This window comes from Histoplasma capsulatum, genomic scaffold (genome assembly GCF_000149585.1).
Source record: "Histoplasma capsulatum NAm1 scaffold_4 genomic scaffold, whole genome shotgun sequence".
Taxonomy (NCBI): Eukaryota; Fungi; Ascomycota; class Eurotiomycetes; order Onygenales; family Ajellomycetaceae; genus Histoplasma; species Histoplasma mississippiense.
This window is the reverse complement of record NW_001813979.1, coordinates 648,281-672,898: the sequence shown is the minus strand read 5'-3', so window position 1 is coordinate 672,898 and position 24,618 is coordinate 648,281. Positions and strand designations below refer to the sequence as shown.

The following is a 24,618-nucleotide window of genomic DNA, read 5'->3' as shown; positions in this document are numbered from 1 at the left end:
TGGGTTTCTTCCTCAGCATTTGACTATCAACCAATCTACTAGTAATCTTGATCTGGCAATTGACAAACGAACAAGATATGTATGTTTGTGTAACATGTAAGAAGGCCAGCTTGCAGGAACCAACCACCAACACCAGACAAGGAAGAGCTGGGGCCATGCTTGGCATTCTTGGCATGCGGAGCCGCATTTGAACAACATTTCCAACTCCAACACAGTCCTCCTGCTTTTTGCTGCCTGCTGCCATCCGTCTGTCAACATTACTGGCAGTGGCCCTCTTCCCATCTCTGGTAGTCTGGATTCTGGTGCCATGAACGTCCTTCAGGTGTGTTGTCAAATCGCCTCTCATAGTTATCATTCTTGACCCTCATACTGATCGGAAGCTCCTCCGTGTAGCAACTCGCTCTGCTGCTCGATCGCCCATTCTTCCCCTGGAAGAAGGTGATCGTGGGCTTTTCGGTCGGACAGTACATTATCGAAGGATTCCTATCGTTACGGCAGTATAAGATCCTGCAGCAAAAGAAGCCGCCAAAGGTGTTAGCGGAGGAGGTTTCGCAATCTGTCTTTGATAAGAGTCAGGTATGTTCCGCTAGCCACCCCCCTGTCACACACACAAATATATGTGTTCTCTGTTAAATCTTAAATCTTCCATTTAACACATTATCTTTCACGTTTATCATAGGCATATGGACGGGCAAAGGCCAAATTTGGCTTTGTGTCAGGCCTGTATAGCCAAATCCAGAACCTTGCATTCATCTACTACGATGCCCTGCCAAAATTGTGGGCTTTAACTGGCCTTTTCCTCTCTCGCTACATGCCCAAGCGTTTTACCGGAGAAATCTCTCATACCTTGGCTTTCGTTTTTACCTTCAATGTGATCTCCACTGTCCTCTCCCTACCAACTTCATATTACAGCACCTTCGTCGTCGAGGAAAAATTCGGCTTCAACAAGCAGACGCTCAAACTATGGGTTACGGATATGCTCAAGGGTCAATTGTTGGGCATCGTTCTTGGCACACCGATCATCAGCGCAATTTTGAAAATCGTCCAGAAGACCGGCACCAGCTTCTTCTACTACCTATGGGTCTTTGGCATCTTTGTCCAACTATTCGCTATCACTATCTACCCAATTGCCATTCTGCCGTTGTTTAACAAACTGACACCCCTGGAACCCGGAAAGCTGAAGACTGGTGTAGAGGACCTGGCCAGAAAACTCAATTTCCCGCTCAAGGAGCTGCATGTCATTGACGGTAGTAAGAGGAGCGCTCACAGCAATGCGTATTTCTATGGGCTCCCGTGGAAAAAGCATATTGTCATTTATGACACTTTGATTGAGAAGAGTGAGCCTGAGGAAGTTGTTGCGGTTCTGGGACATGAGTTGGGCCACTGGAGTCTTAACCATACTACTAAGCTTTTTGGAATTGCACAGGTATGTTGCAGAGGCTGCTGCTTTAAACATGAATGACGCATGACTAACTGGATTTATGGCTTCTAGTTCCATATGTTCTACATCTTTGCACTTTTCTCTGCCTTTGTGAACAACAAATCATTATACCAGGACTTTGGATTCATCAACGAGATGCCCATCATGATCGGTTTTATTCTATTCTCTGACGCCCTCGCCCCAATGGACGCCGTGGTTAAACTCCTAATGAACATCCTAAGCAGAAAATTTGAATTTGAAGCCGGTAGGCGTTTCCCTACCTCAACACCCCAGCTCAAAAGCCAACCCTCGTTTACTTGTCCTAACATGAAAAATGTGATAGATGCGTTTGCTGTAAATCTCGGATACTCCACCGAGCTCGCCAAGTCGCTGCTCAAACTCCAGATTCAAAACCTTTCCACCATGGATGCAGACTGGATGTATGCCAGCTACCACTACTCCCATCCAATTCTTCCGGAAAGACTTGCCGCGCTCGGCTGGAGTGGGGGAAAAGTGACTGAGGGCAAATCGGAAGACAGTGAAAAGCCTGTTAAAGCTGCGGATCGGGAGCTGTGAAAAGTGGGACGAGAGTCTCTGCAGAATGTTGCGCATAGAGCTTGATGGTTAGAAAATTAGGAGATTTTATTAAAGACTCGGGAAATCAAACAAAATTTGTACGGCTATTTAGGCAGAATTTTATTTTTTTATTTTTTTCCTTTTTCCTTTTTGCTTCTTTCATTCGCTTTCTGTATTGTTCGAGGAATTTTAGGGAAACCTTACCGGAGTTAAAGTGGTTTTCACCATTTCAAACGCCAGACCAAAATCAGTATGTATCTCACATCTTTCCAGCCGACAGAAAGAAAGGAAGCAAAAAATTAAGCCCAAGCACCCTTCCCAAATTCCGTTTCACCGTGTAGTCGTAGCCTTCGATTTAACCCTCTTCTCCTCCTTCCGCCTCTCTTTCTTCTTCCTCTTCCGCTCCTCCTTATCAATCACGCCCGACTCTTGTCCAACCCCAGCCTCAAAACCTTGATCAGTATCCATCTGCATTTGCATCGACATCTGCGCCTGATCCCCCTCCTCCCCCTCCCCCTCCCCAACGTCCATAACCTCCTGCGCCCGCTCATAGATCTCCAAATCCTGCCATCCATTATCCACCGCCTCTTTCCAATCTCTCCTCCCGTCCCCACCCCAATCTTCTCCATCCCCTCCAACCTCTCGTGATTTCAACGCAAATACCGGTCCGCCGCCATCCCCATCCAACCTCGCAAGTGTCGATCCCTCCCAAGTACCTCCCCCGCTAATCCTGCCTGGACGCGCTTCAAATTGTGGATGACGAGGTTTGGCGCAGAGCCTGCGTTTGCGGAGACTGGCCCGTGGGTGGAGAGGGTGGAGTCGGGTTGTAGGCTGGGGTCTGTGGCGGCTCGGTCGAGGTAGGCGGAGAGGAAGTCGTGGGCGACGGAGGGGGAGATGCGGTGGGTTTTTGAACTGGAGCGGTGGATTGTGGTTGGGGGAAGGGGTTGCGGGGCGGATTGGAAGGCCATGGTGTATAGTTTTGGGTTATGGATTCTTTCCTGCCTTCTTTCTTTCTTTCTTTATTTCTTTATGTTTTTTTTGTATTCCGTCCTTGGGTTTGTCTCCTTTCTGCTTCGGTGGTGCTGTGGTGGTCTCCGTGAGTGGATTAGATTAGATTGGATGGATGGATATTATATTATTTTTTTATTTTTGCTGTTGGATTATATGAATTGGGGTATATGGGATGGTAACTAAAAGTATTAATAGGGTATTTTGCACATGGGAGAAAGTATTTAACAAGCAAAGGAAATCCATAAAGAAATCAGATATCTATTCCCGGTTGGCAGAAAAAGTTGTCGGACGAAATTTTTCCAGACTCGTCCATAAATTAACCCGAGCTTCAACCTTCACCGGCAAACCTCAACCCCAGTTCTTGCTCATGTTTCAACATCGACGACAATTTCCGTGTCGAGCAATCACTCTTCCATAATGGCATGTCTGCATTGCCCAAGGCAAGCAGTATCCCTTTTCTCTGCGAGATCTCTCCTCGGATCGCTCCCACAGTATGTCTGCCCCTTGCGCTGCATGGACGAGCCCCATTGAGTCAAGTCCCCCTTCGTCTAACTAGAGCAATTTCAACATAAATTCTAATTATTACAGCCGGTCTACTTCCTCCCTCTTCTTAAAATCTCGATCTCAATTCCGGTCCCGAATCCAATCACGCGCCTTCTCCCACCTCCTCTCCCGACAACAATCTACACCCCCATCCTCCGCAGATTCACAACCATCGACGCTCCTCCAGCCCACTGCCGCTACTGCCTCTCCCACTGCGCAATCCACTACAATTAGAGCGACGACAACCAGTTCCCCGCTACTATCACTATTAACATCGTCTTTTACCGGCAGTATACCTGCTCGCCCATTCTCCTCCTCCGCAGCGCTCGGGGCGAAGCGGGATACATACAACCCTAGCCGCCGCGTGCAGAAGCGCCGCCATGGCTTCCTGGCGAGATTGAAGAGCCATAGTGGGCGAAAGATTTTGGCGAGGAGACGGGCGAAAGGGAGGAAGTATTTGAGCTGGTAGATGGAGAGGTTGTTTTTCCTTTCAATGACAACTTTTCCTTTTCTTGCTATTTGTTACTGCTGCTATTTATGCTGAATTTCTGTTGATAAATGAAATACTTGATTGGGCTGGTTTGGAATTTCCGGGACGGAGATGTGTGGAGATTTCATGCTCCGGGCTTTGCTGTGTACGATATGCACAGGATATGTGCGGTAGAGAGAGATGGGGAGGACGATTGAATCTACCAAATTCGGTGCCTGTTCCTCCCACTATTTACGCCGCGGGGCGTGTTTGGATGTCCATGGGAAATATTCGTATGCTTTGCTTTGCCAGCGTGGCGTCTTTATCGAATAAGGCTTTGTACAGGATTTGGGTTGAAAATCCTTCCAGTCTGCATCGCGCATGAGTCTTAGAATATTTATTGCTACATACTCATGGAGATCGTAATCAGTCAGTACCTTTATATTTCGCCTTCTTGTATCTTGCGAGCCACCTGGGTATCTGAATAAATCTATTTTCTTTCCGCATTATTGCATTTTTGAGAGAAACAGGCATCGTTGTCGGAGTACATTGTTGCCTTCGAGATTGAGGGGTGATATGACATTTACCTTGTTATGGCTCATACAATATATATATAAATCTTCGCCATATTCTCCTCACCACCATCCCCAATCACATAGAAACAAAAATACAAAGTTGAAAAAGGAAAAACATGAAAATCGGCCAGTGAAATTTCTATCTCTTAACCGACAGAGATAAAAATCAAATGGAACTCAATTTTTGGAAGACGAGACAGGGCAACGCAGGACGAGTTAATAAAATGCAATGGATCAGGTGATAAAGGGGGACATCCATTTCATTGGACAGGACAGGTGTTAGAGAGAATTGGTATCAGTTTCGATTGTTTCTTTTGGCTTTTTCTATATAGCCCACTAGTTATTCTTATTTTTCATTTCAATGCCTTAGTAGTAAGATCCTTAAGAATTGTTCATTTTTCGCATATTCTCCTTCTTCTTCTTATCCCTCTCCTTCTCATTTCCCTACCCACTTAAATTGATTGATCTGCCTTTTCTTCTCTCTGTACCAACCACATCATTCTTTTGGATAAACTCTTCTGCCTCTAGCGAAATTAGAGCCCCGGGTTTTCCCTCGCGTTTTTGTATGACCATATCAAGGTGTAGCAGTCGCTGGTTGGACATGATGAGATAGACTAGGGGGTGGGGGATCGAGAGGGAAGCAAAGTGACGAAAAGAGATCAACTCTCAGTCAATGATTGGTTCAAGTGTGTTTCCACTGGAATAAACATATCAGTATTCGTATATTTGAACGGAAATAGTGGCTGGGAAGATAACCGAACGAAAGATAAAAGAAAAAGAAGACCAAAAACAAGAAGAAAAGGGATAAGAATAGATGGAAGGAAGAAAAACTTACGCGACAATATTCGCCCACCCAATCAAACGCCAATGCTTATCAATCCGTCGACTCAGCGCAATTTTCTCCCCAACCTCGGTGCACGCAGGACTCGTTAAGCTCAATTTCGCGGCATCAGCCTTGACGCCCATCACCTTCGCACCCGTAGCCGTCGAGCCAATGTTAACCATTAGCACCTCATTCTTTGCCAGCTTGGATACCTTCGCCTGTTTCCCGTCTGCGGTCTTGACACCCAGCAATCGTCTGAGGAGGAAGTAGTTAACTTCGATTTCCGTGTAGATGGCTGGCAGACGGCCGCGGTGGCCCAGGACGAAACCTAGTAGACGATCAGCCCGGCAGAGCGTTGGATCGACACGGGTTCCGACACCGATGAGGCCGCCGGGCACTGCGAATTTCAGGTCATTCTGCTCGGCGAGGAGAGAGATGACGCGGCTAAAGATGGGTCGGCATTGGATCTTGCCCTGTTCGTCTTTGGTGACGATCCCCGGCCGGATTTCGATCTCGTCACCTAGTTTGAGCACACCGGTAAGGATACTGCCGCCCGCGACGCCACCGCGGAGGTCCTCGATCTCCGCGCCGGGCTTGTTGACGTCGAACGATCGGATGATGATCATGTGCGGGGCCGCTTGGAAGTCGCGGACTGGCACGGGGATGTGCGACACGAGATACTCGTTGACGGCATCGATGTTGTATTTCAACTGGGCTGAGATGGGGATGATAGGCGATCCGTCCGCGACGGTGCCGCGGATGAATTTCAGTATCGACTGGTAGTGTTGTAGGGCACCGTCTTCGCGCATGAGGTCGACTTTGTTTTGGAGAATGATGATGTGGTTCAGTTTCATGATTTCAATTGCAGCCAGATGTTCCGATGTTTGTGGTTGAGGACAGGTTTCGTTGCCAGCAATTAGGAGGAGTGCTGCGTCCATGACAGCTGCTCCTGAAAGCATAGTGCTCATGAGGATGTCGTGTCCGGGGCAATCGACAAAGCTGGGATTTCGCAATGTGTCAGCTGCGGGTCCACGAGAACATTTTTCAAATAAAAAAAAAATCCCATATGAGCTAAACAAACTTACGAAACATGTCTGAGAAGACGATATCTGCCTGTGCATCCATCTCTTGCGCATGGAGGGTCTACCTCTTTCTCACTCTTGAAACTCCTATAGCAACCAGGGCGGGGACACTCTTCATTGTCACATTTGTAGACCTTGGCATTGGCATAACCCAGCTTGATGGTGATATTTCTCTCCTGTTCATTCTTGAATCTGACCGTTTGTACACCAGAGATAGCCTTCACCACCGTCGATTTGCCGTGTGCGACGTGTCCAATGGTGCCAATGTTGATCGTCGCTTGCCGCGCAATTATTTCTGGTGTCAGTGGCGTTAGGGTGGACAGGTCCAGAGTCTGCGGATCCGGCTGTTCTGGAAGCTCAGGTTTCTTCTCCGAAACCATCGGAGGCAATGAAGTTCGCCTCTTCAAGGCCGATTTGAGAGACTGACTATCATGCTCATTGTCTTGATCGAGGGCTTCCTGGTCCTCGATCTCGTCCGCGTTGTTGGCATTGCCCAGTACCGGGGAGCCCGGTTGGGAATCATCGTCAGAATAGTCGCTATGGGTGGCCATAATGGCGGTTAAATACTCGATAGCCCAGTTGTCTGTCGATATTGTGTTAGTCTTCCGAAATTGTAGGCCTGGTTGATCGCTGAGCGGGGATATATTGCTGGACGGTATAATTTTGGCGAGCAGCTTATCTGTGGGGTATTGTGTTCCGGACCCTTAGACGGAAGAATGAGAAGGTATATTTGCTTCACTTCTGTGGCAACTGGCAACAGAATTAAGCCACTGGGAATGCGAAGCGCTCCTAAGACGGCGAGGATAGGCCCTGGTGTATATGGAGTCTAGAGATTGAAGTTTTAATATCTGCTTGTCGCCCGTCGATGATTTTTCTAAACATGGATGAGATCAGAACTGTCACGTGAATCTCTGACTCATCAACCCTAACTTGAAGTTATTGGATGGATGGAGACTGCGTGGGTATAATGAAACTGATTTTATTTCTATAATACTCATACTCATAGTATTGACTTGGGTATCCAGGGAAAACTTTGTAGACTGTACCCAATGGGACAACTTCAATGCGGGAGAATTATATTAATCCTCATCGTCTGAGCCACTACTATCCTCATCCTCATCCTCATCATCATTACTACCAGAAAAGTCACTGCCATCCAACTCACCCGTAGGAGGCGCCAGCATAACAAATGCCTTCATGCATGTGATCCGGTTGCTAGATTCATATGTGCCTAGAAGTCTTCCAACTTGAGCCACGGCAGTACTGGCACTGGCACTGGCACTGGCACTGGCAGATGGGATTCCATTTTTCAGCTCCTTTGAATCCGACCTGCCCTTTTTCTGTCCAGGAAATCGATCTCCAACGGCTGCTGGGAACTCTGCCTCATTCAGCATCCACAATTTCACAGCACCGTCGCTGCCAGCGGTGACTATTAGGAATGTTTTATTGTTATTCCATCCCTGAGCTTTCACCGGCAGGACTTCAAAATCTTTGATGCGGCTTGATTGGCCGTGGTTTTTCCCACCTAATTGTGCTATTAGTTGCGCTTCTGGGATAGGGGATTTGGTATCGTCTTTATTAGACCCCGCTGTGCTCTGGGATTGTGGTTTGGATTTAGTAGAATAAAACAAAATCCGTCCATCCTCGGTTGATACGGCTAGTAATTCACGTTTATTCCCGCCAACCATGTCCACATCGATGTATTTCAACTGGTGAAGCTTTGTTCGCGGTGATGGGAGTAATACCTGTGTGGGGACAGAATCCTGTCCATTTGATATCAGTAAATCGCCCAGGGATACTAATCAACAATAGAGTAACATACTATTCCAAAAACCACAGCACCCCGTTCAAATGCAACAGCAATATGTCTTCTCCTTCCGAGTCCCACGATATCCGCCGCCCTTCACCCACTGCTATATTTGCCCTCTAAAACCGATTCGAGAATCCTCCTATCAAAATTCAACACCCCAGCCTTCCTCCCTGTAACTAAATTCCACAGACGCATGCACTTTTCCCCTTTCCCCACTGTGAGCATGAGTTTCATGCTAGGATGCACCGCGAAATCATTCACGCCCGCAGGGGCACCACCGGGAGGCGCAGTGTCCCCGCTAGGCCTTCCTTGGACCTTTGGCCGGGGCACTTTTATCGTCGAAACCACCGACCAGTCCCTAGTTCTGGTGACTGCTATTGTATTATCCTCAGCGGCTGAAAGCAACTTCGAGCGCGAAGGGAAATATAGAGCTGTGATGGCAGAGGAATGGTGGAGTAGGGAGCCTAACTCCCGATTCTTGGGGTTTTCGAGGATTTTGTTTCCTGCCAACGTCGGGATTGTGGGGAACTTGGTGCTGTCCGACGCTGGAGGCGAGGATGCCGATAAAGTGTATAGATTGACGCGTTCATCGGTGCCACCGCTTGCCAGCATGACTTTCTGCGGTGCGTCCGATTGCTGGTGGTTTTGCTCTGGTAGGGGGCCCAAGGCTAGACATTTGATGGCAGAGGCATGAGCTTGGAACAGGAAGTTGTCGACGAACTGAACTGACTGAGATGGCTCGTCGTCAGTAGATAGTTCGAAAACGGTAGCAGTTATCCCGTGCAAGATCCGTTCGTATGATCCAGTGATAATCTGGATAGTGACCGCGTTTGGTGTCCGTATCTGTTGCTCTGACGCACGGTTATGCTTCTGGGAGTTGTCATTGCCATTTTCATTGACATCTGCTTTGAGAGCTTTCCTGGTCGCCTCCTGTCTGTAACCAGCATCGTCTCTCTTTCGTTTTGCCATGGGAGAGATTGGTATATCGAGGGTGGATGGATCGCCTAGATATCTATTATAGATAGATGTAACAGGCAACCTGAGACCAATTAGCAAAAGCTATACACAATAATGCAAAATCACAAGCCAGAGACAACAGCAGAAGCAAACTGAAGCCCACTTTACCTCTATGCAGGATTGTTGCCAGGCTATCAAGAGAACAGGATGTTGGATGACACCTGCTCGTTGCCACAAACGCCAAAAAAAAAAAAAAAATAAAATAAATTATGCTTGGGAGCGGCGGCGTCCGCTAAAACTAAGCTCCGTGGTAGGCCACCAGTACCCGGTACCTCGCCCACCACCAGCTCTGGTACCAGGGCTGAGGTACCTCCCCAACTCCGCCGGCGGTTGACTCCTGCCTCGTCTCGGTTTCTCTCTCCCTCACCAAACTGACCAGACTCACCACCCCCATCAGTGCCCTGCAACCACACCCACTGTCCCATCACAACGCCATCATTTCCATCTATTCCGAGCGATTTTTCTTGCTTGCATGCCCTCGCTATCATCCTATCTCCAGCTTTCTGCGCGTAAATCGGATGTTGGCTGCCCGAGATAGGCTCGATGCTCCGTGACGAGCTGCTACGGTCCAAGCATGATGAGATCGCGTATGTATTTACTTATTCCAACCGATCCAAAATTTTCTCTGGGCTCTCTGAACTTCGAATTTTCGCTTACTGTAATTTTTAGACGTTGTTTGTTGTCGCGGAAGCGCAAACTGAGCGAGCTCTATTTTGCGACCGTGGGCTTTCCTGCTGCGACCGATGGCTCCCCCAAGCACCACCAATACCAGCAGAGGGAACAGGAATTTCTCGACGCCAACGACATTACAAAGTATGTCCCTTTGTTCCATTCTACTCCTGTCCTCCTAACATTACCCACTGTCATTTTTCGCATGTATAAATTCGAACTAATTCATCTATATCCAGAGGCCGACTTTTCGATGCACGCACGCTTCCTCGCCGACCGGAACCCCCATCCCTTCAGGTTTCTCCAACGGATGAAAAGCTTAGCCAAGGATCTCTAGGTACAAGTGCAGCGGATCGCGTTACGGATGGCCATGCAGTTGGACTCGTTTCTTTGCCGGCTGGGATCACAGCCCCGTCACCAAAATTGTCTTCCGCAAGCCACCATGGCGAACTGGAAACTCAGGATACCTCGCGACCCCAGGATCGAACCCGCACTGGAGATACGGAGTCCGTGGCAGCCCAAGCCGGTTCCGACCAATTGCCCATCCCTAAAACAACACTCAACGCTTCTCACGAGGCCATACGTGAGAAGGAAGCATCGTCACCTTCCTCGACTCAACAGACCGTCGCTGCTACTGTAACTCCTGTTACTGATCTTGATATGGATGAAGCTCCTGACAGCCGGGGCAAAACTGATAGTGGCGAGATCCTCACTGTGGAAAGTGGCTTACCTATTGGCCCTGGGAAAACCGTCGTTGAGATCCAGGGTAATGCTACGGGTGCGTCGTCGTCCACTTTGGACGCCCTTGAACGTCAACATGGAAAGAACTCTGCCAATTTGCCTTGCCTGGTTACCGATGCTTCTCCAAAAAGTACTGACCAGCCTCTGTCTCCAGCTTCTTCCCGGGGTCAATTATCAAGCTCCACCTCTGTATCTGATAGAACGCCAGCGAGTAGCCCAGCCAAGGACCAGCCGCAACGAGAACCACAAAATGAAGCTCCAACCCCCCCCCAGAGCGGAGGAGGCATCTTAGGCCCTATGGATACCGCAGATGTATCAGCTGCGCATAGAGCTCCGGCCACCCCGGATGAACAACTGAAATTTGAAGCCGAGCAATCGAGCAGACAACAAGCCGCAGCAGCTGTGAAAGTAACCGAAAGTGTACCTAGCAGGGACTCTGCGTTTTCATCCTTCCAGCCTACTCCAGAGAATTCATTTTCATCTCGAAAGAAACCACCTGACGGTTATAATGAATCTGATGTTTCTAATCAATCCAAAACCTCCGTTGCCCCCGACAATCGACCCATGGTTAATGGCTCTCTTCGACTTGATACAGAGAGAGGTAAATCAGAGCTACTATCAAAGGTCAACGAATCCAGTTCAGCGCCAGAAGGTCTTACTCTGCCAGAAGGTGCCAGTGGCTCACCACTCCCCGGTGTTACCCGAAAGGCATCACTCCCAGTTGGGGCGGCGCAGAATCAATTCCAGCCAGAACGTATGACAACAAGAGTTTCTTCAGGAGCAATTCGCCACCGGTCTGTCTCTGAAATCCTAGGGGAAACTCCTAAGTTAGCTGCGGATAAAACTTCCGATAAGGCTGTATCGGAATCACCCACGGCGACTTCTGAAAGTTCTCCGGGCCGTTCTCGTCTCAAGAACAAAAGGGAAAACCAAAAGGAGCGAAGCAAGCTCTCAACTGTAGTTTTCCCCAAGCAACAAACTGCTGCTGAGAAAAGCGAAACATCAGACTTGGTTCGTGCTCCGTCAGGGCATACGAGATCTCTGAATGAAGAAAAGGATTACCTCTTCACCCTTTTCCAGGCCAAAGCACACTATCCTCCCCGCAGTATGCACCTAAGTTCTCTCCTCTCTACCGCGCACAAAACCCTTACAACCGCAAACCACTTTGTTGAGTATCAAGAACAAATGGGCTGTCGCTTGTTAAAACGAATTTACCAGCTCCAGCACGCGAATCGTTGGCCCCTTCGCCAATTACAACGGTCTACAGAACCTGAGCGATCAGGGACACACTGGGACATTCTGCTGGATCATATGAAATGGATGCGAACAGATTTCAGAGAAGAGCGAAAGTGGAAAATCACCGCTGCGAAGAGATGTGCAGATTGGTGCGTTGAATACGTTAATGCTCCTGGTGAACGCAAAGTGGAGTTGCGGATAACAGTTCGGACTCCACAAACTACTGGTAAGCTGGGTGAGAGCGGTTACAGCAAGACTGCCCCATCATATAGTGACGATAGGGTTGATGATGTTTTGCCTCACTCTCAACCGACTCCCGATTTAATCATGGAAGATGATTCTGTTAGCGAAGGTTTTAACGATGAAATCCATCCAGATCTGTCTGACGGCGTTGTTCCCGCAGCGATATTTTCGCTTGGTTCGGATGAGTTTACATTTGGGATGGAACGAACCCCGGCTTTTGAAAAAATTCTAGAAGAGCTTCCGCTTTATGCTCCCATCAATATTTCCCCGGAAACCAATTTACCACAATTTAAATGCCCGCCGGACTCCTCGTGGCGAAAGGAGCTGTTACCTGTTTCCAAATTTGCTACGGGCAAATTGGAATTTACTAACAAACAGCCGCCTCGTAAACGAAGCCGATATGATTACTCTGATAATGATGACGACGTTGATGTCGATGCCATTGAAATACCCCCTGAGCAAACTAATGTTGCCCTCTTCCAGTCGCAAAATAAGCATATACGTGATCGTATACATCCTGGTCAGGTATTCAGACCTCCCACCGAGTTCCTGATGCCATCTCTAGGATTTTATGAGTCACGACAACCTTCGCAATGGACCTGCGCTGAAGAAGACGAGCTTAGGCGAATTGTTAAGGAGTACTCGTTTAACTGGTCGCTCATATCAGCTTGTTTGACTCCCTCGTCGTTATTTACCTCGGGCGCGGATAGGCGGACCCCCTGGGAATGTTTTGAAAAGTGGGTTCAGCTAGAAGGGCTTCCTACGGAGATGCTGAAGACTCCGTACTTTAGAGCATACACCTCTAGAGTGGAGTCGGCGCAGCGGACTGTCCTTGCAGCTCAACAACTGCAGCAACAACAACAGCAGCAGGCGCAAGCGCAAGCGCAGGCGCAGCCCCAGCAGCAGGGCAGCAATCCACCACCAACACCAACGGCAATTCTTCGGAGACGGCCTACGACACCCATGAGAGTGGAACGGAAGCGGTCCTCCAGACACTTAGCACTCCTTGATGGCATGAGGAAATTATCTAAGAAACGGGAAACCTTGCTTCAGAAACAGCAGCATGGTATGAAATACCTTTAAAATCACGCGCATGTGACAAACGCTTCAAATTTTGTGTGTATTTTGTGCTAATTTTATGTGCATCTCCTCCCTTAACAGCTACCCATTTGGCAGCTTCACGAAAGCTTAATGAAGTGAATCAACCACGACCACCAATATCGACTCCAGCAGAATTCAGTCGTTTAAAACATGAGCGGGAGTTGAAGATTCAGGAGACCCAGGAACAATATAAGCAGGCGATGATAGCACAGCGAGTAAGTTGTATCACATATTTGTCCATTTGCTCTTTATCCTAACCGACCCCTTCTTTTTAGATGGCGATGGCGCAACGCGTTGCACAGCAGCAGCAAGCACAACATCAACAGCAGGCCCAGCAGCTCCAGCAGGCTCAACAGCAGGCTCAACAGCAACACCGGCAAATGCCGAACCAGCAAGCCTTGGTTAATGGTGTGCCTCCACGAACTACTGCTAGTGCTCCTCCGAATGGCGTTATCCAAGCAATTCCTACCCCGTCTGGTCTTCCTAATGGTCTGCCAGCCACTGCAGCAATGCCCCAATCTCGACCCCACCCTGGCATACAGCTGCCAAATGGTGTTCAGGTCAATGGCATTCCAAATGCAAGCATGGGACTGAAGATGATACCTCAACCTGGCATCCCGCAGGCAATGAATGGGCGTCCAGGCATACCTACCCAAGGGTCTCCGGACAATGCGCGTATCATCCGTGAAGCCAGTCGCGTGCAAGAAGAGCAGCAACGTATGGTACAGTCACGCCAGCAACAGCTTCAGAATCAACAACAATCATTCATCTCTCAAGCACCTCATTCCTCCTCTAACATGAACATTGGAAATATGAACGTTAACCCCAATAATCCTACAATGCTATCATTCCAAGCCGCGAGCGGCGCCAACAGCCCTTCTTTCCATGCTCCCTCTCTTGCTCAGGGGGTCTCTACTGCGTCCCCTCGACTCAACCATGCAAACGTTCTCGCAACCGCCGCTGCCGGGCTCCCGACTCTAGCCAGCATCCAAAACACCATCCAGCGAACTAATCCAAACATGTCCCAGGAGCAAATCACCAAACTAGCCACCGAAAGGCTCCAACACATTCAACAACAGCGTATGTCCCAGGCAGCTATGAACGCAGCTGCTGGAAACATGAGCTCCATGCAGACTAGCTACCAAATGCACCATGATGGCAACATGCACCAACTGGCACACGCGAACATGCCGAATGGCGGCTCGCCAGCTTCGATGCAAACGCATCAGACGCAGGGATACTCGCCGCTGATGCGAGTGGCACAGCCTGTGCAGCAGCCGAACCGGATGGGCGTGAATGGATCACCAGCAATGAACGCGGCCATGGCTGCTCAGCAGGGTCGAAGTGCGACGGCACAGGCACATCGGAGTGCAAGTGGGCCCGGGTCCGGCCCGGGTGCGGGTCAAGCTTCAAACCCAGGACAAGGTCCTGGTGTAGGTCCTGTTGCGGTGAAGAGTCCACGGCCGCCACAAGCGCAGATGGCATCGAGTTGAATTATAAATAAAATTTATTTCCTTTCCAAAATTATATATTGGCAATGGCTGGGGTTTTCGTTGTAATGTTCCTCCTACACATACCTACATACCTACCTTCTTGTTTTTCTACACCCTATACACCAAATCACCTACCCGGCCTGCCATAGATTTCTCACCCTCTTCCTTCTTGTACATATAATTTAACGAAGAGGATTTAATTTAGCCGCTACTCACCCTTCATATGCCAAGCAACAAAAAAACACTCCTCCATCCGCACTAACCTTCTGGACTTCGCGGTTGATTCAACGATTTTTTATTTCTTGATTTTCTTTTTCTTTTCTCCCGTTTATAAGTTATGCGCTGTTGAACGGGCACCGGGCGAGCGGGTTTGTTCTCTTTATTGTTCTTGGTTTGGTTTGGTTCTTACTGTTTTTCCTCTTTAGGGGTTAGGTATTATTGCTCAAGTTATGGTATACTACTGGGTGGGGGGAATTCTTACTTGTTGTTTTGTTTCTTCTCTTTTTCTTTTTCATATTTTTTCTCCTTTTTCCCTCTTCTCTTGTCTTCAGTTGTCCTTGTTTCTTTTTGCGTGGCTCTGACAACTATGTATTTGTATTGATAGAAGGGCCATTTTTAGTGGTTCCTCTTTGCCTTTTTTTTTTTTTTTTTTTTTTTTTTTTTTTTTCATTTTTCTACTATGATGTTAAGGTGCTTTGTTTCCAGCCATAGCATTGATTTCTTTTCCTTTCTTTTCCTTTCTCATTTTCTCTTGTGGTTTGTGGTCTTTGCATCGTGCAATAGACGGGAGGAGATGAGAGGAATATATTCGATGAGAAAAAGTTAGTGATGTTATGACTGATGTGAGCATGCAATAGTAATTCTGTTCATTGTGTGAATCCTTCATGGTTTTTCTTGAAAATAGTAAATAAATAAAATAAAAGAGGAAGAAATCCCTTTCCATAATGAGCATTTCATATTTGCCGGAGCGCGCTTACCGCGTCTAGCCATTTGCCACCAACGTCGCCTGAGCCGCTAAACTGCGTCGGCCACGCAAAAGGAGCGCCATCTCAAACTCCCCCCAAAATCCAATGACACGCCAAATAGCATAGTTCGGAGTCTCCTTGTTTCTTTTCTTTTCTTTCCCCCTTTCTTCTCGTTCTATTCTCATCTCCTCTCTGGCCCAGGCTGCGGTATTCCACTCCTGTCGCAGCTATGGCTTCCGAAGACCTCGACCACAGCCCGAAACCAAAACCCTTCTCCATCTCCCTCGCTTCCTCCTCACAAAAGAAGAAATCATCCCCATCATCTTCGACGTCCACTACCAGACCCACAAATAGCGCTGCCTCCTCTTCATCCTCGAAACCCACACCCGAAATCCTCCCTCGTCGCCCCCGCACATTCCAGGACCATGACTCCGATAACGAAGACAGCCACCAACCTCCTGTCGTGGAGGAAGTGACGGGCTTCGACCGCGAAGCTGGCGGTGCCATAAGCGCCCAAAAGCGTGCGGAGCAGGAGAAGCAACCGCTCGTCATCAAAGTTGAAAGCAAAAATAATTGGCAGCAAAGACCGTGGCTGAGGAAGAGAGGGGGGTTGAATTTGTTGCCGAAGGAGGTTAGGGCGCAGAGGGAGGCGGAGGCGAGCGGCATCGTTGCTGCTGATGAGACGACGGAGGCTGAGGGCCCGAGTATGAAATTTGGGCTAACCCTTGCTGGAGAATTGGAGGCGGCAGGGGTAGATGGCGATGTCAAAATGGCGGGTGCTGGCGGTGTGGAAAAAGAAAGGAAAGATGAGGACAATCGGGTTGAGGGGCAGGGGGAGGCACCTAAGAGGCCCTTAACGCAGGATGAGATTGCTATGCAGGCTCTTATACGTGAGAGCAAGGTAGATGGGGAAGAAACGACGAGGCGGTCCGATCTCGTTATCCCTGGGAAAAGGAAGGAGAGGGATGAGGATGAATATGGAAAAGAAGATTATGGTGCGGAAGACGGGCGGTTTGATGAGACGAAGTCATTCCGTGCTGATGTTGCGTCGAGGCCCGATCCAGCTAGTTTGGCGGCTTATAGTGCCATTCCTGTGGAGGAATTTGGGGCTGCATTGTTGCGCGGTATGGGATGGAAGGATGGAGAACCTATTGGTAGGGGAAAATATGAAAGTTCGAATGCGAAAGCTGCTACGAAGGCCCGCATTCCAGAGAGGAGGCCTGGGTATCTAGGCATCGGAGCCAAGGAACTTCCGGGCAAGGATAAGGCGGGTAGTGGTTCTGAAATTGAGTTGGGCACTTGGGGCAAGTCGGCCATGAGGAAGGCTAAGAAGCCTGGCGAGGGGCTTTATACCCCTGTTCTCATGAGGAATAAGAAGACAGGGGAGATGGTTACGCAGGAGGAGTTTAATCGCTTGGTTAAGGCGGGTGAGGAACGAGGGCTTAAAAAGGACGGTGACGATAGCTGGCGTGAAAGGAGGGATCGGAATTTGCAGTTGAATGGAAGAAATAAACTGCGTGATTGGGATCGCCGATCTGAACGGGATTATGACAACGACAGTGCTAAGGGCGATGGATATAAGTACCGTAGAAACGGGAGTGGAACATCCGGCGATAGTTATAGGGCCAGAGATAAGAGGAGACGTCATGAGGATCGCGAAGCTGGCACGAGTGATAGCGGGTTGGAGGATCGATACGCTAGGGACCGTGGAAGTGATCGTGATGATCGGGATCGAGATCGGGCTCCAGCGCGAGGAAGCGACAAAGAACGAGATCGGAAAAATAGGAGTAGCCGGAGATCATATGACGACGATGGTGATGATGGCCATAGGTCCCGTCCTTCATCTTCATCTTCGAGACGTGATCGCGATGCATACAGAGACTCGCATCGGGATAGAAATAGGTACTCGACAAACGATAAAAGGGATCGCTATGATAGGGACGACAACGAAAGGAGTCGGTCGCGTCATGAGAAAGTGTATTGAAATGTATATTAGATACCCATTCAAAGGCGCACTGGCTTCATGATGTTATATTAAAGTTGGGATGTAATATAGGGACTGCTCATGTAATGAACAATAATACACACGAAAATTCATATATTATGTAGGTTAAATATCGTCTATCATTCCTCGCATCAAAAGGGGTATCCCTTTGCCCGTCTACTTTTCGATAAATCCCACGAATTTTTCAAAACCATCATTTTATGTATTATCGTACAACCAAAAAAAATAAAAGGGTAAATTCAAACGCCAGCCATAATGACATCTTGACCTCGTCCCATCTCTGCCTCTCCATTTAACAACCCGCCGCCGCCAATTCCCCCATCCATCTCGCCAAGAACCCATTCTACAAGATAGCTTTCATCTACAAGCTCCTCAATCCTCTTATAATGCCGTTCCGTATACGCCACTAGCGTATCTAGAATCTCTTTCATGGACTGCGGCTTATATTTATTCCGACCACCAGCTTGGTCCCTTGGCACCGCACGGCGATGGCTGGCTAAGTCGATGAATATCGAGGGTGGGTAGGATCTTGACAGCGCGTAAAGAATGCGCTGCGCTATGGGCGCAGTTCTAGCATTGGTGTTCCAGTCTCGAACACGCAGGAGGAGAGAGTAGAGATTATCTTTGTCGAGGGATTGGAGAACGATATCGATGTCTGGATTCCCAGTAAGGCTCTCCTTTTCTCGTTCTGCGCAACTTGTAGTTTGTGATCCATTCAGAGCGGCGGTGAGCAGGGATAGGAGTCGAGCGGGGTGGTTTAATTGTAGTGCGAGAGTAATGGCCTCTCGGTAAGCTCCAGCATGTATGTAGTTCTGAAGTTGCTGGTCCTGCTCAATCCGCTCGGTACTGGCATTTACCGCTGCCGACAGTGTGGCGGAAGTGGTGTCCTTCCAGAAGGTGACGACTGAGTCGGCTCCGCCAGATATTAAAGCGAAGCCGAGATTACCATCGGTCGATTTATCAATCGAGGATGTAGACGGTGTTGCTAATGCCCAGACGCGATCCTCGTGGTTATCAAGAGTTGTTTCTATTTCTCCGCTGTACGGGGACCAAATCTTGACTAGGCCATCAGCGCCGGCTGATGCGACTAAAGGATGCATCTGTATGGCACCACGTGCGGATATGTCTTCGTTTTCACCATCAATTAGTGGCGGGGGTAGCCAGAGCAGCTTCAGAACACTGTTGGTATGTCCTTCAAAAGTCAGGAGGCAGCTGTAATCTGAAAGACTCCAGAGCTTGATAGTCTTGTCGGCCGAGCCGGTTGCGACGACACCTCGACTAGTACTAGTTCCTGAATCTGAAGTTATGACTGGAGTATCTTTGGGACCGAAGCGGATAGACCAGACGCCTCGCTTGTGGCCACGTAGGATTCCTAGAACGGAGCCGTCTTCTACGGACCATATTTTCGCAGTGCGATCTTGGGAAGCAGAGGCAAAAAGGGTAGAAGAATGATTGACATCAAGCGCATTGATATCTTTGTCGTGTGCTTTCCGCGTGTATAACGCCTTCGGTGCACTGGGGTTGTGACCGTTGGACGCTGATATTTTAGACGTATCCCATCGTTTGAGAGTGCGGTCTTGAGATCCAGTGAAAAGGAAAGGGGGTGGATGGTTCAGTGGATCTTTGTAAGCGGGAGAGCTGGGTGGAGGTTGGGACCGTGGAAATGCAATAGCACCCAATGACTCTGCATGGCCAGTAAGAGTCGCAAAGCAGGTGAAAGATGATGATTCGGCATCGATACGCCATAACCGTGCCGTATTATCTTTAGCACCCGTCGCCAGCCAACAACCTGACCAGTCGACATCCAGGCAGATAATAATATCATCATGCCCTTCTAGGTGAGTGACTTCCGCACCAAAATAATTTTGCTCTTCCCTGGACTGAGAATCCGTAGCATGCTCCTTGTTTGTGGATACGATTCTAATATATTCAGTGTTGGTTGCCAACGCCACCAAGGATCGATCGCGGCCAACGCAAGCCAAGTCGATAACTTCGTCATCGTTTCCAGAAATTCGGCGTATTATAGGTAGGGGCTCGATTTTCATGCCGGGCTTTAACGACAGAAGGGGCTCGATGGAATTCAGTCTCAAAGTTTGATCCGCATGGATCGTCATGATCCAGGGCAAATTTACAGAGTATTCGCATGCAATTATAGCTTCTTGTTCATGGCCGGGATCTTGGTCTCTTATGACTTCACTGCCCCTGTTTGGATCCCATATTCTCAAACGGCCATTTTCTCCGCCAGTGTAGCAGAGCGATTCATCCGACAAAAAACCTGCTGCTTCAACACTCTCAAGAGCCGGAATAATCCTTCGGGTTTTCCAAGTTCTAGCATCCCACATAATCAAGGTTTTATCGCGGCTTGCGGATAAAAGCGCATTCTCAGAAGGCGAAAAGGACAGGCTGCGCACAACAGAAACGTGAGACTCGAGAGATGCGATGCTGCTCCTCTTGTGAAGATCCCATATTAGAATTTTGCCATCTTCACTACCAGAGGCAAGGCGGAATCCCGCAGCGGAGGGGCCACGATCTCCATTTCTGTGGCGATCGCTGGCATATGAGGATTTCGATCCTGTACTCTTCTTATTTCTGGAAGGTCCATCGGCAGCATTGGATCCTGCTGCTTCGAAAAAGGATAGGGCAGATATTACCCCTCCATGGCCATGGAAAGTATGTGTAGCAAATCCCCGTCGTATATCCCATATTTTTATCGACCCATCTGAGCTTCCTGTAGCCAAAAGGGTTCCCGTCGCATCAATGGCTGAAGTTACTACAGGAGATGTATGGGGTTTAAGGGTTCTGAGGAGCTCCACTTGTATTGAAGGAGAGGGTTCCTCCAATTGCGTCAGCGAGTAAATCCGCATCGACAACGATCGCGAGCATATTGCTAGGTGAGATGCTGACGGGGTTACTAGATACAAATGTTAGCAATGGATTCAAACGGGGGTTTCAACCGGGAGAGCATACTTGATATGCTTGTAACCACAGCTCCATCCTATATTGTAACGGGTTTCACTTGTCAGTGAGATCCATTTAAGTCAGAATATCTGCCACCAACTTACCCCCTCAATCGTCGCCAATTGCCCACCGGCCCTTAGATCTGTAATCACGACATCTTCGCCGACACATGTCACCAAATGCCGGCCGCTTGCGTCGAGCGAAATACTTCCACCTGTATAAATGGGACGAATGGTATTTGCTACTTCGAAGGTCGTTTTAATATTGATTTTCGACATTGTGGGGGCTAGCTGATACAAGAAAATTTATATCAACATTGCTAGGGACTTCTCGAAGAACAATCCGACTATTATTGCAAAATTTTAGCCTGAGAATAGTATGTTCCGCTAGATATAAGGAATTATGCAGTCGGTCAAAATAAAAAGTTATCGCGGCTAAAAACTAGGTTGGCTCCATGCGGTTAGACGCCACAGCCGCGCTGAAACGTCCCGTCCGCGCATGGATATGGACATACATTATAACGCCAGCACTTTTAAGTCGCAGCTGTTCCGATGTAGCGTCTAAGGTTATACTATACACTTGCTGTCACTAGGGGGTTTCTCCACGTGGGGTCTATATATCGCCGCTCTGTCGCCGTGTACTCGCTGCTATCATGGGGAGGCAACCCTACATGAACTTGCTTGCCCTGGTATGTTCCTCTGGCGTTCTTTAATGCTCTCGAGGCATGCTCTTATAATTTCGAAGTTCATACTATCGTGTTATCTCTGCTCAAATTTCTCGGGGATTCTGCCTATTTATTGCGCGGTATTTCATGAGAAATTCTTTTTCTCTCAATAATTTCCTTCATGCATGTTTGACAAACCAGTTCGCTACATATAAGTTTGCTTTGTCTAGATAATTCGTATTCTACATTTTACAGCTATTGCATGTTTGGCCCCTGCTTTACTAATATTCATAATAGGGGCGATCCCCTTATGAGGCACCAGAAACTCCTCCTCAGGGTTATGTTGCTGGAGAACGTCGCACTGAAGACAATGTCAACGCCGATGGCTACGTTCAGGAGTATGACGTCCGCGGCCATCCTGTCAATCTGAGTTCAAAAGCTCTAGCTAGGCAGCTTCGGAGGGCGAAAAATGACATTTTGTCTACCATGGGAATTGTTGTCAGTGGCGAGGACGGCACCTTGGGAATATCAAAAGAACGGCAACGGATGAATCTTCTGTCAACGGAAAATGACTATGGCCTTGCCCTGGCGACACTAGACCAGGTTGCGATGTTCTTTTCATCGTGGTGGACAACATCGCTCGCCGCCCGTATTCAGGTATGACCATAGCGCTTTCGTTGTGGAGATTGTAATACTTACAAGGAATACCCAGACATTTAAACGATATACCCATGTCCCATTTCTACAAATCATACGCACAGAACGGAGTGAAGTCGGACTTTTTGGATTCTACGGCGCTGGTATCCCAGCTTGGACTGTTTCGTTCATAGTTTCAGTTTGCCGAAATCACTTTCTAGAACCTGCTTTCGACTACATTCACGGGAAGGTTTCCGTATTGTTTGACAATAAGGTCTATAAATTCACCATCCACCATATATTTAATGGTCTCCAATTAAGGTATTTGCTTACTCTTTATCAATGGTTTGTGTATAATTTGCTAAAATTTCGCAGCTGCAAATTGGCCCTTTTTGTTGTCCTTGGACAAACTTATATGTTTTCGTTACTTCAATCACTTCACATGCTACCGCCGCTTGCGGTTCCAACACTTCGCTCACTTCTTCCATTTGGCCCTACCTCATTAATCCAATTTCCACCGCTCCCAGCAAGATTGTCACTAGCTGGTATCGGAAATTTTGGGGTTAAACTACTTACCGCCCCATTTGCAGTGCTGTATATGTATGTTTATCTTCGGCCTATAATAGAGTCCAGAATTTACCGTATCATACGACGGAAACTCCCCAAACCAGACCATCCAGATATCCTGTCTCTTCGTGTCGCAGCGGAAAGTGGCCTTATTGAGTGGACAGCTCCATCGTTCGGAAGGCGGTCTGATGAGGAATATCGTCGTAGCGACCTTACAATTGGTGAGGAATTCAAATATGAATTACGCCTCTTCAGAAATTGGATTTTGGGCATTTTTGGTTTGCAAGTCGAAAGGCCGTCTGATACAGGGGATAGAGGACGATTGACACCCCATTCTCTCCAGAATAGACTCGAACAACTTAGCCGTGATTTCAATACGAGCACGGCTCCTCTCCGAGAAGAAATAATCCAACACGGCGAAGTCTTAGTGAACTCAGTGCAAGCCCGGGGTGAACAGCTTTTAAGCGGTCAGATCGAAGGAGCTCGGCCAAGATCCCCGACACCGGATGCCGCAGCGCAAGAGCAATTTGGCACGAACCAGATCTTATCCGGTGATGGGCAACGTATGTCACAATCACCCTTCCAGCTTGCAGAAGACTACTTCGACCAGGACGATCCATCTCAAGGTAGGCCAGGAGTGGAAGAAGCGTTCAGGATGGACCCTTCTGTATCACCCCAAGAGCCCAATGACCAAGGCCTTGAAGTATCCCATCGCCATCACTTCCATTCACGTTCCAATACTTTATTCTCCCATCCCTCAACCCCAGAATCGTCCCCTCTGGCCTCACCCCGTGTCAGAGCATCACTGGTGCATCAAAACTCTGACGTAATAACCATGCAACTCGAACTTCTACGGAGCAATCACAACTCCCCGTCCCACGCCCGAACAAATTACGACAATGATTCTATGATAGCTGGCTCTGAGACAACAACAGGACTCACCCCGAGCGAAGTTGATCGTATAGTATCCGAAAGTCTAGACGCGCTTCAATTAGGCCGTGATCCAGCCCGATCTGACAGCCTTCACCTCCCCGATCAACCATGGGATCAAAGCATGGTCCTACAACAACAAGCAGCTTTAGTAGAACTCAGCTCCGCAATCAATCCAGCGAGCTTGGAAAACCACGAACAAGAACCATCCGCGCGCCCTACTACCCCTACCGCCCCCCAAGAACCTCCAGGCACCCTCGAGCCACTCCTAGAAATCCCCGAATCACCCTCCGCCAGGACCCACCGTGCCGAACCCACCGCGGCCCTCGTAAATGAAGAAAACCGGAATACCTCACAGCCTCCCCCCGCACAGTCAGCATGCCGTTCCCGCCCCGGACGTCCCGTTTTCCCTGACCACCGTGTAACAATCCTTTCCTCACTCCCCGTCGACTCCCTTTCCTCCCACCTTGCTTCCCTCCTAACCTCTGCGTTCTTCTACCCTCTTGAATCCATGTACCTACGCAACTTCGCAACGCAGTTTTTGACGACTCCGTCATTGCTTGCGCCGCTACCCCTCAGTGCTAGTGCTACTAGTGCAATGACGCTAGGTTTGAGGAGTGATGTGCGGGATATATTTGGGTGGTGTGGAGGAGGATCGAGAAGTGATATGCTCGCATATTTGGCAAAGATGGGCCTTGTAGTGGGCATGGAGGCGTTGGTCAGTGTGGCGGTATGGGGTATGGGAACTGCAGTGACGGTTATGCTTGGGACAAGGAAGTTTGGGTGGGGGAATCTGTAGAAGTTTGGCGTATGGACACATCGTTGGATGGATGGATGGATGGATTGGGGCGCTTGATCTATGTTTTAAAATGTGTGACGGTAGATACCAAAATTTTTATATTTTGAGGATTACCCATCGCAATCAAGGGACAGTCATTATTGGGACAATTGGCTATTGATATGCAAATTTGAGATATCATACATAAATATATATAGGTATATCCAATACCGAGTTCAGTTTCAGTCGCGTCTCCTTTTTTTGTTGAACTCAGAACCTACCATCATCAGCGGAAATGCCATTTCA

General features: G+C 48.5%; 11 protein-coding genes across 11 annotated transcripts; 5 read left to right on the top strand and 6 right to left on the bottom strand.

Annotated features, from left to right (window-relative positions):
- Positions 1-307: 307 nt before the first annotated feature.
- On the top strand, positions 308-1,996 carry HCAG_04210 (CaaX prenyl protease; the record flags this gene model as incomplete). The annotated part of the gene is made up of 5 exons (XM_001540320.1): positions 308-313; positions 394-576; positions 680-1,426; positions 1,493-1,685; positions 1,764-1,996. 5 exons carry the CDS (start codon positions 308-310, stop codon positions 1,994-1,996), a joined length of 1,362 nt encoding a protein of 453 aa, XP_001540370.1.
- Positions 1,997-2,326: 330 nt separating this feature from the next.
- HCAG_04209 (predicted protein) lies at positions 2,327-2,964 on the bottom strand (the record flags this gene model as incomplete). The annotated part of the gene is made up of 2 exons (XM_001540319.1): positions 2,327-2,560; positions 2,713-2,964. 2 exons carry the CDS (start codon positions 2,962-2,964, stop codon positions 2,327-2,329), a joined length of 486 nt encoding a protein of 161 aa, XP_001540369.1.
- A 667-nt stretch (positions 2,965-3,631) lies between these two features.
- HCAG_04208 (predicted protein) lies at positions 3,632-3,959 on the bottom strand (the record flags this gene model as incomplete). Its single annotated transcript, XM_001540318.1, has 2 exons — positions 3,632-3,762; positions 3,836-3,959. 2 exons carry the CDS (start codon positions 3,957-3,959, stop codon positions 3,632-3,634), a joined length of 255 nt encoding a protein of 84 aa, XP_001540368.1.
- A 308-nt stretch (positions 3,960-4,267) lies between these two features.
- Positions 4,268-4,553, bottom strand: HCAG_04207 (predicted protein; the record flags this gene model as incomplete). Its single annotated transcript, XM_001540317.1, has 2 exons — positions 4,268-4,422; positions 4,457-4,553. The coding sequence occupies 2 exons, from the start codon at positions 4,551-4,553 to the stop codon at positions 4,268-4,270; spliced, it is 252 nt and encodes an 83-aa protein (XP_001540367.1).
- A 707-nt stretch (positions 4,554-5,260) lies between these two features.
- HCAG_04206 (eukaryotic translation initiation factor 2 gamma subunit) lies at positions 5,261-7,050 on the bottom strand (the record flags this gene model as incomplete). The annotated part of the gene is made up of 4 exons (XM_001540316.1): positions 5,261-5,291; positions 5,430-6,438; positions 6,503-6,560; positions 6,634-7,050. The coding sequence occupies 4 exons, from the start codon at positions 7,048-7,050 to the stop codon at positions 5,261-5,263; spliced, it is 1,515 nt and encodes a 504-aa protein (XP_001540366.1).
- A 528-nt stretch (positions 7,051-7,578) lies between these two features.
- Positions 7,579-9,278, bottom strand: HCAG_04205 (conserved hypothetical protein; the record flags this gene model as incomplete). Its single annotated transcript, XM_001540315.1, has 2 exons — positions 7,579-8,297; positions 8,411-9,278. The coding sequence occupies 2 exons, from the start codon at positions 9,276-9,278 to the stop codon at positions 7,579-7,581; spliced, it is 1,587 nt and encodes a 528-aa protein (XP_001540365.1).
- Positions 9,279-9,869: 591 nt separating this feature from the next.
- HCAG_04204 (predicted protein) lies at positions 9,870-14,809 on the top strand (the record flags this gene model as incomplete). The annotated part of the gene is made up of 6 exons (XM_001540314.1): positions 9,870-9,913; positions 9,996-10,139; positions 10,235-10,773; positions 10,891-13,281; positions 13,377-13,531; positions 13,592-14,809. The coding sequence occupies 6 exons, from the start codon at positions 9,870-9,872 to the stop codon at positions 14,807-14,809; spliced, it is 4,491 nt and encodes a 1,496-aa protein (XP_001540364.1).
- A 1,194-nt stretch (positions 14,810-16,003) lies between these two features.
- On the top strand, positions 16,004-17,273 carry HCAG_04203 (predicted protein; the record flags this gene model as incomplete). The annotated part of the gene is made up of 2 exons (XM_001540313.1): positions 16,004-17,201; positions 17,239-17,273. The coding sequence occupies 2 exons, from the start codon at positions 16,004-16,006 to the stop codon at positions 17,271-17,273; spliced, it is 1,233 nt and encodes a 410-aa protein (XP_001540363.1).
- Positions 17,274-18,018: 745 nt separating this feature from the next.
- Positions 18,019-21,015, bottom strand: HCAG_04202 (conserved hypothetical protein; the record flags this gene model as incomplete). The annotated part of the gene is made up of 3 exons (XM_001540312.1): positions 18,019-20,690; positions 20,747-20,774; positions 20,842-21,015. 3 exons carry the CDS (start codon positions 21,013-21,015, stop codon positions 18,019-18,021), a joined length of 2,874 nt encoding a protein of 957 aa, XP_001540362.1.
- Positions 21,016-21,389: 374 nt separating this feature from the next.
- On the top strand, positions 21,390-22,064 carry HCAG_04201 (predicted protein; the record flags this gene model as incomplete). Its single annotated transcript, XM_001540311.1, has 2 exons — positions 21,390-21,425; positions 21,699-22,064. 2 exons carry the CDS (start codon positions 21,390-21,392, stop codon positions 22,062-22,064), a joined length of 402 nt encoding a protein of 133 aa, XP_001540361.1.
- Positions 22,065-22,479: 415 nt separating this feature from the next.
- HCAG_04200 (predicted protein) lies at positions 22,480-24,333 on the top strand (the record flags this gene model as incomplete). The annotated part of the gene is made up of 1 exon (XM_001540310.1): positions 22,480-24,333. The coding sequence occupies one exon, from the start codon at positions 22,480-22,482 to the stop codon at positions 24,331-24,333; it is 1,854 nt and encodes a 617-aa protein (XP_001540360.1).
- Positions 24,334-24,618: the final 285 nt, after the last annotated feature.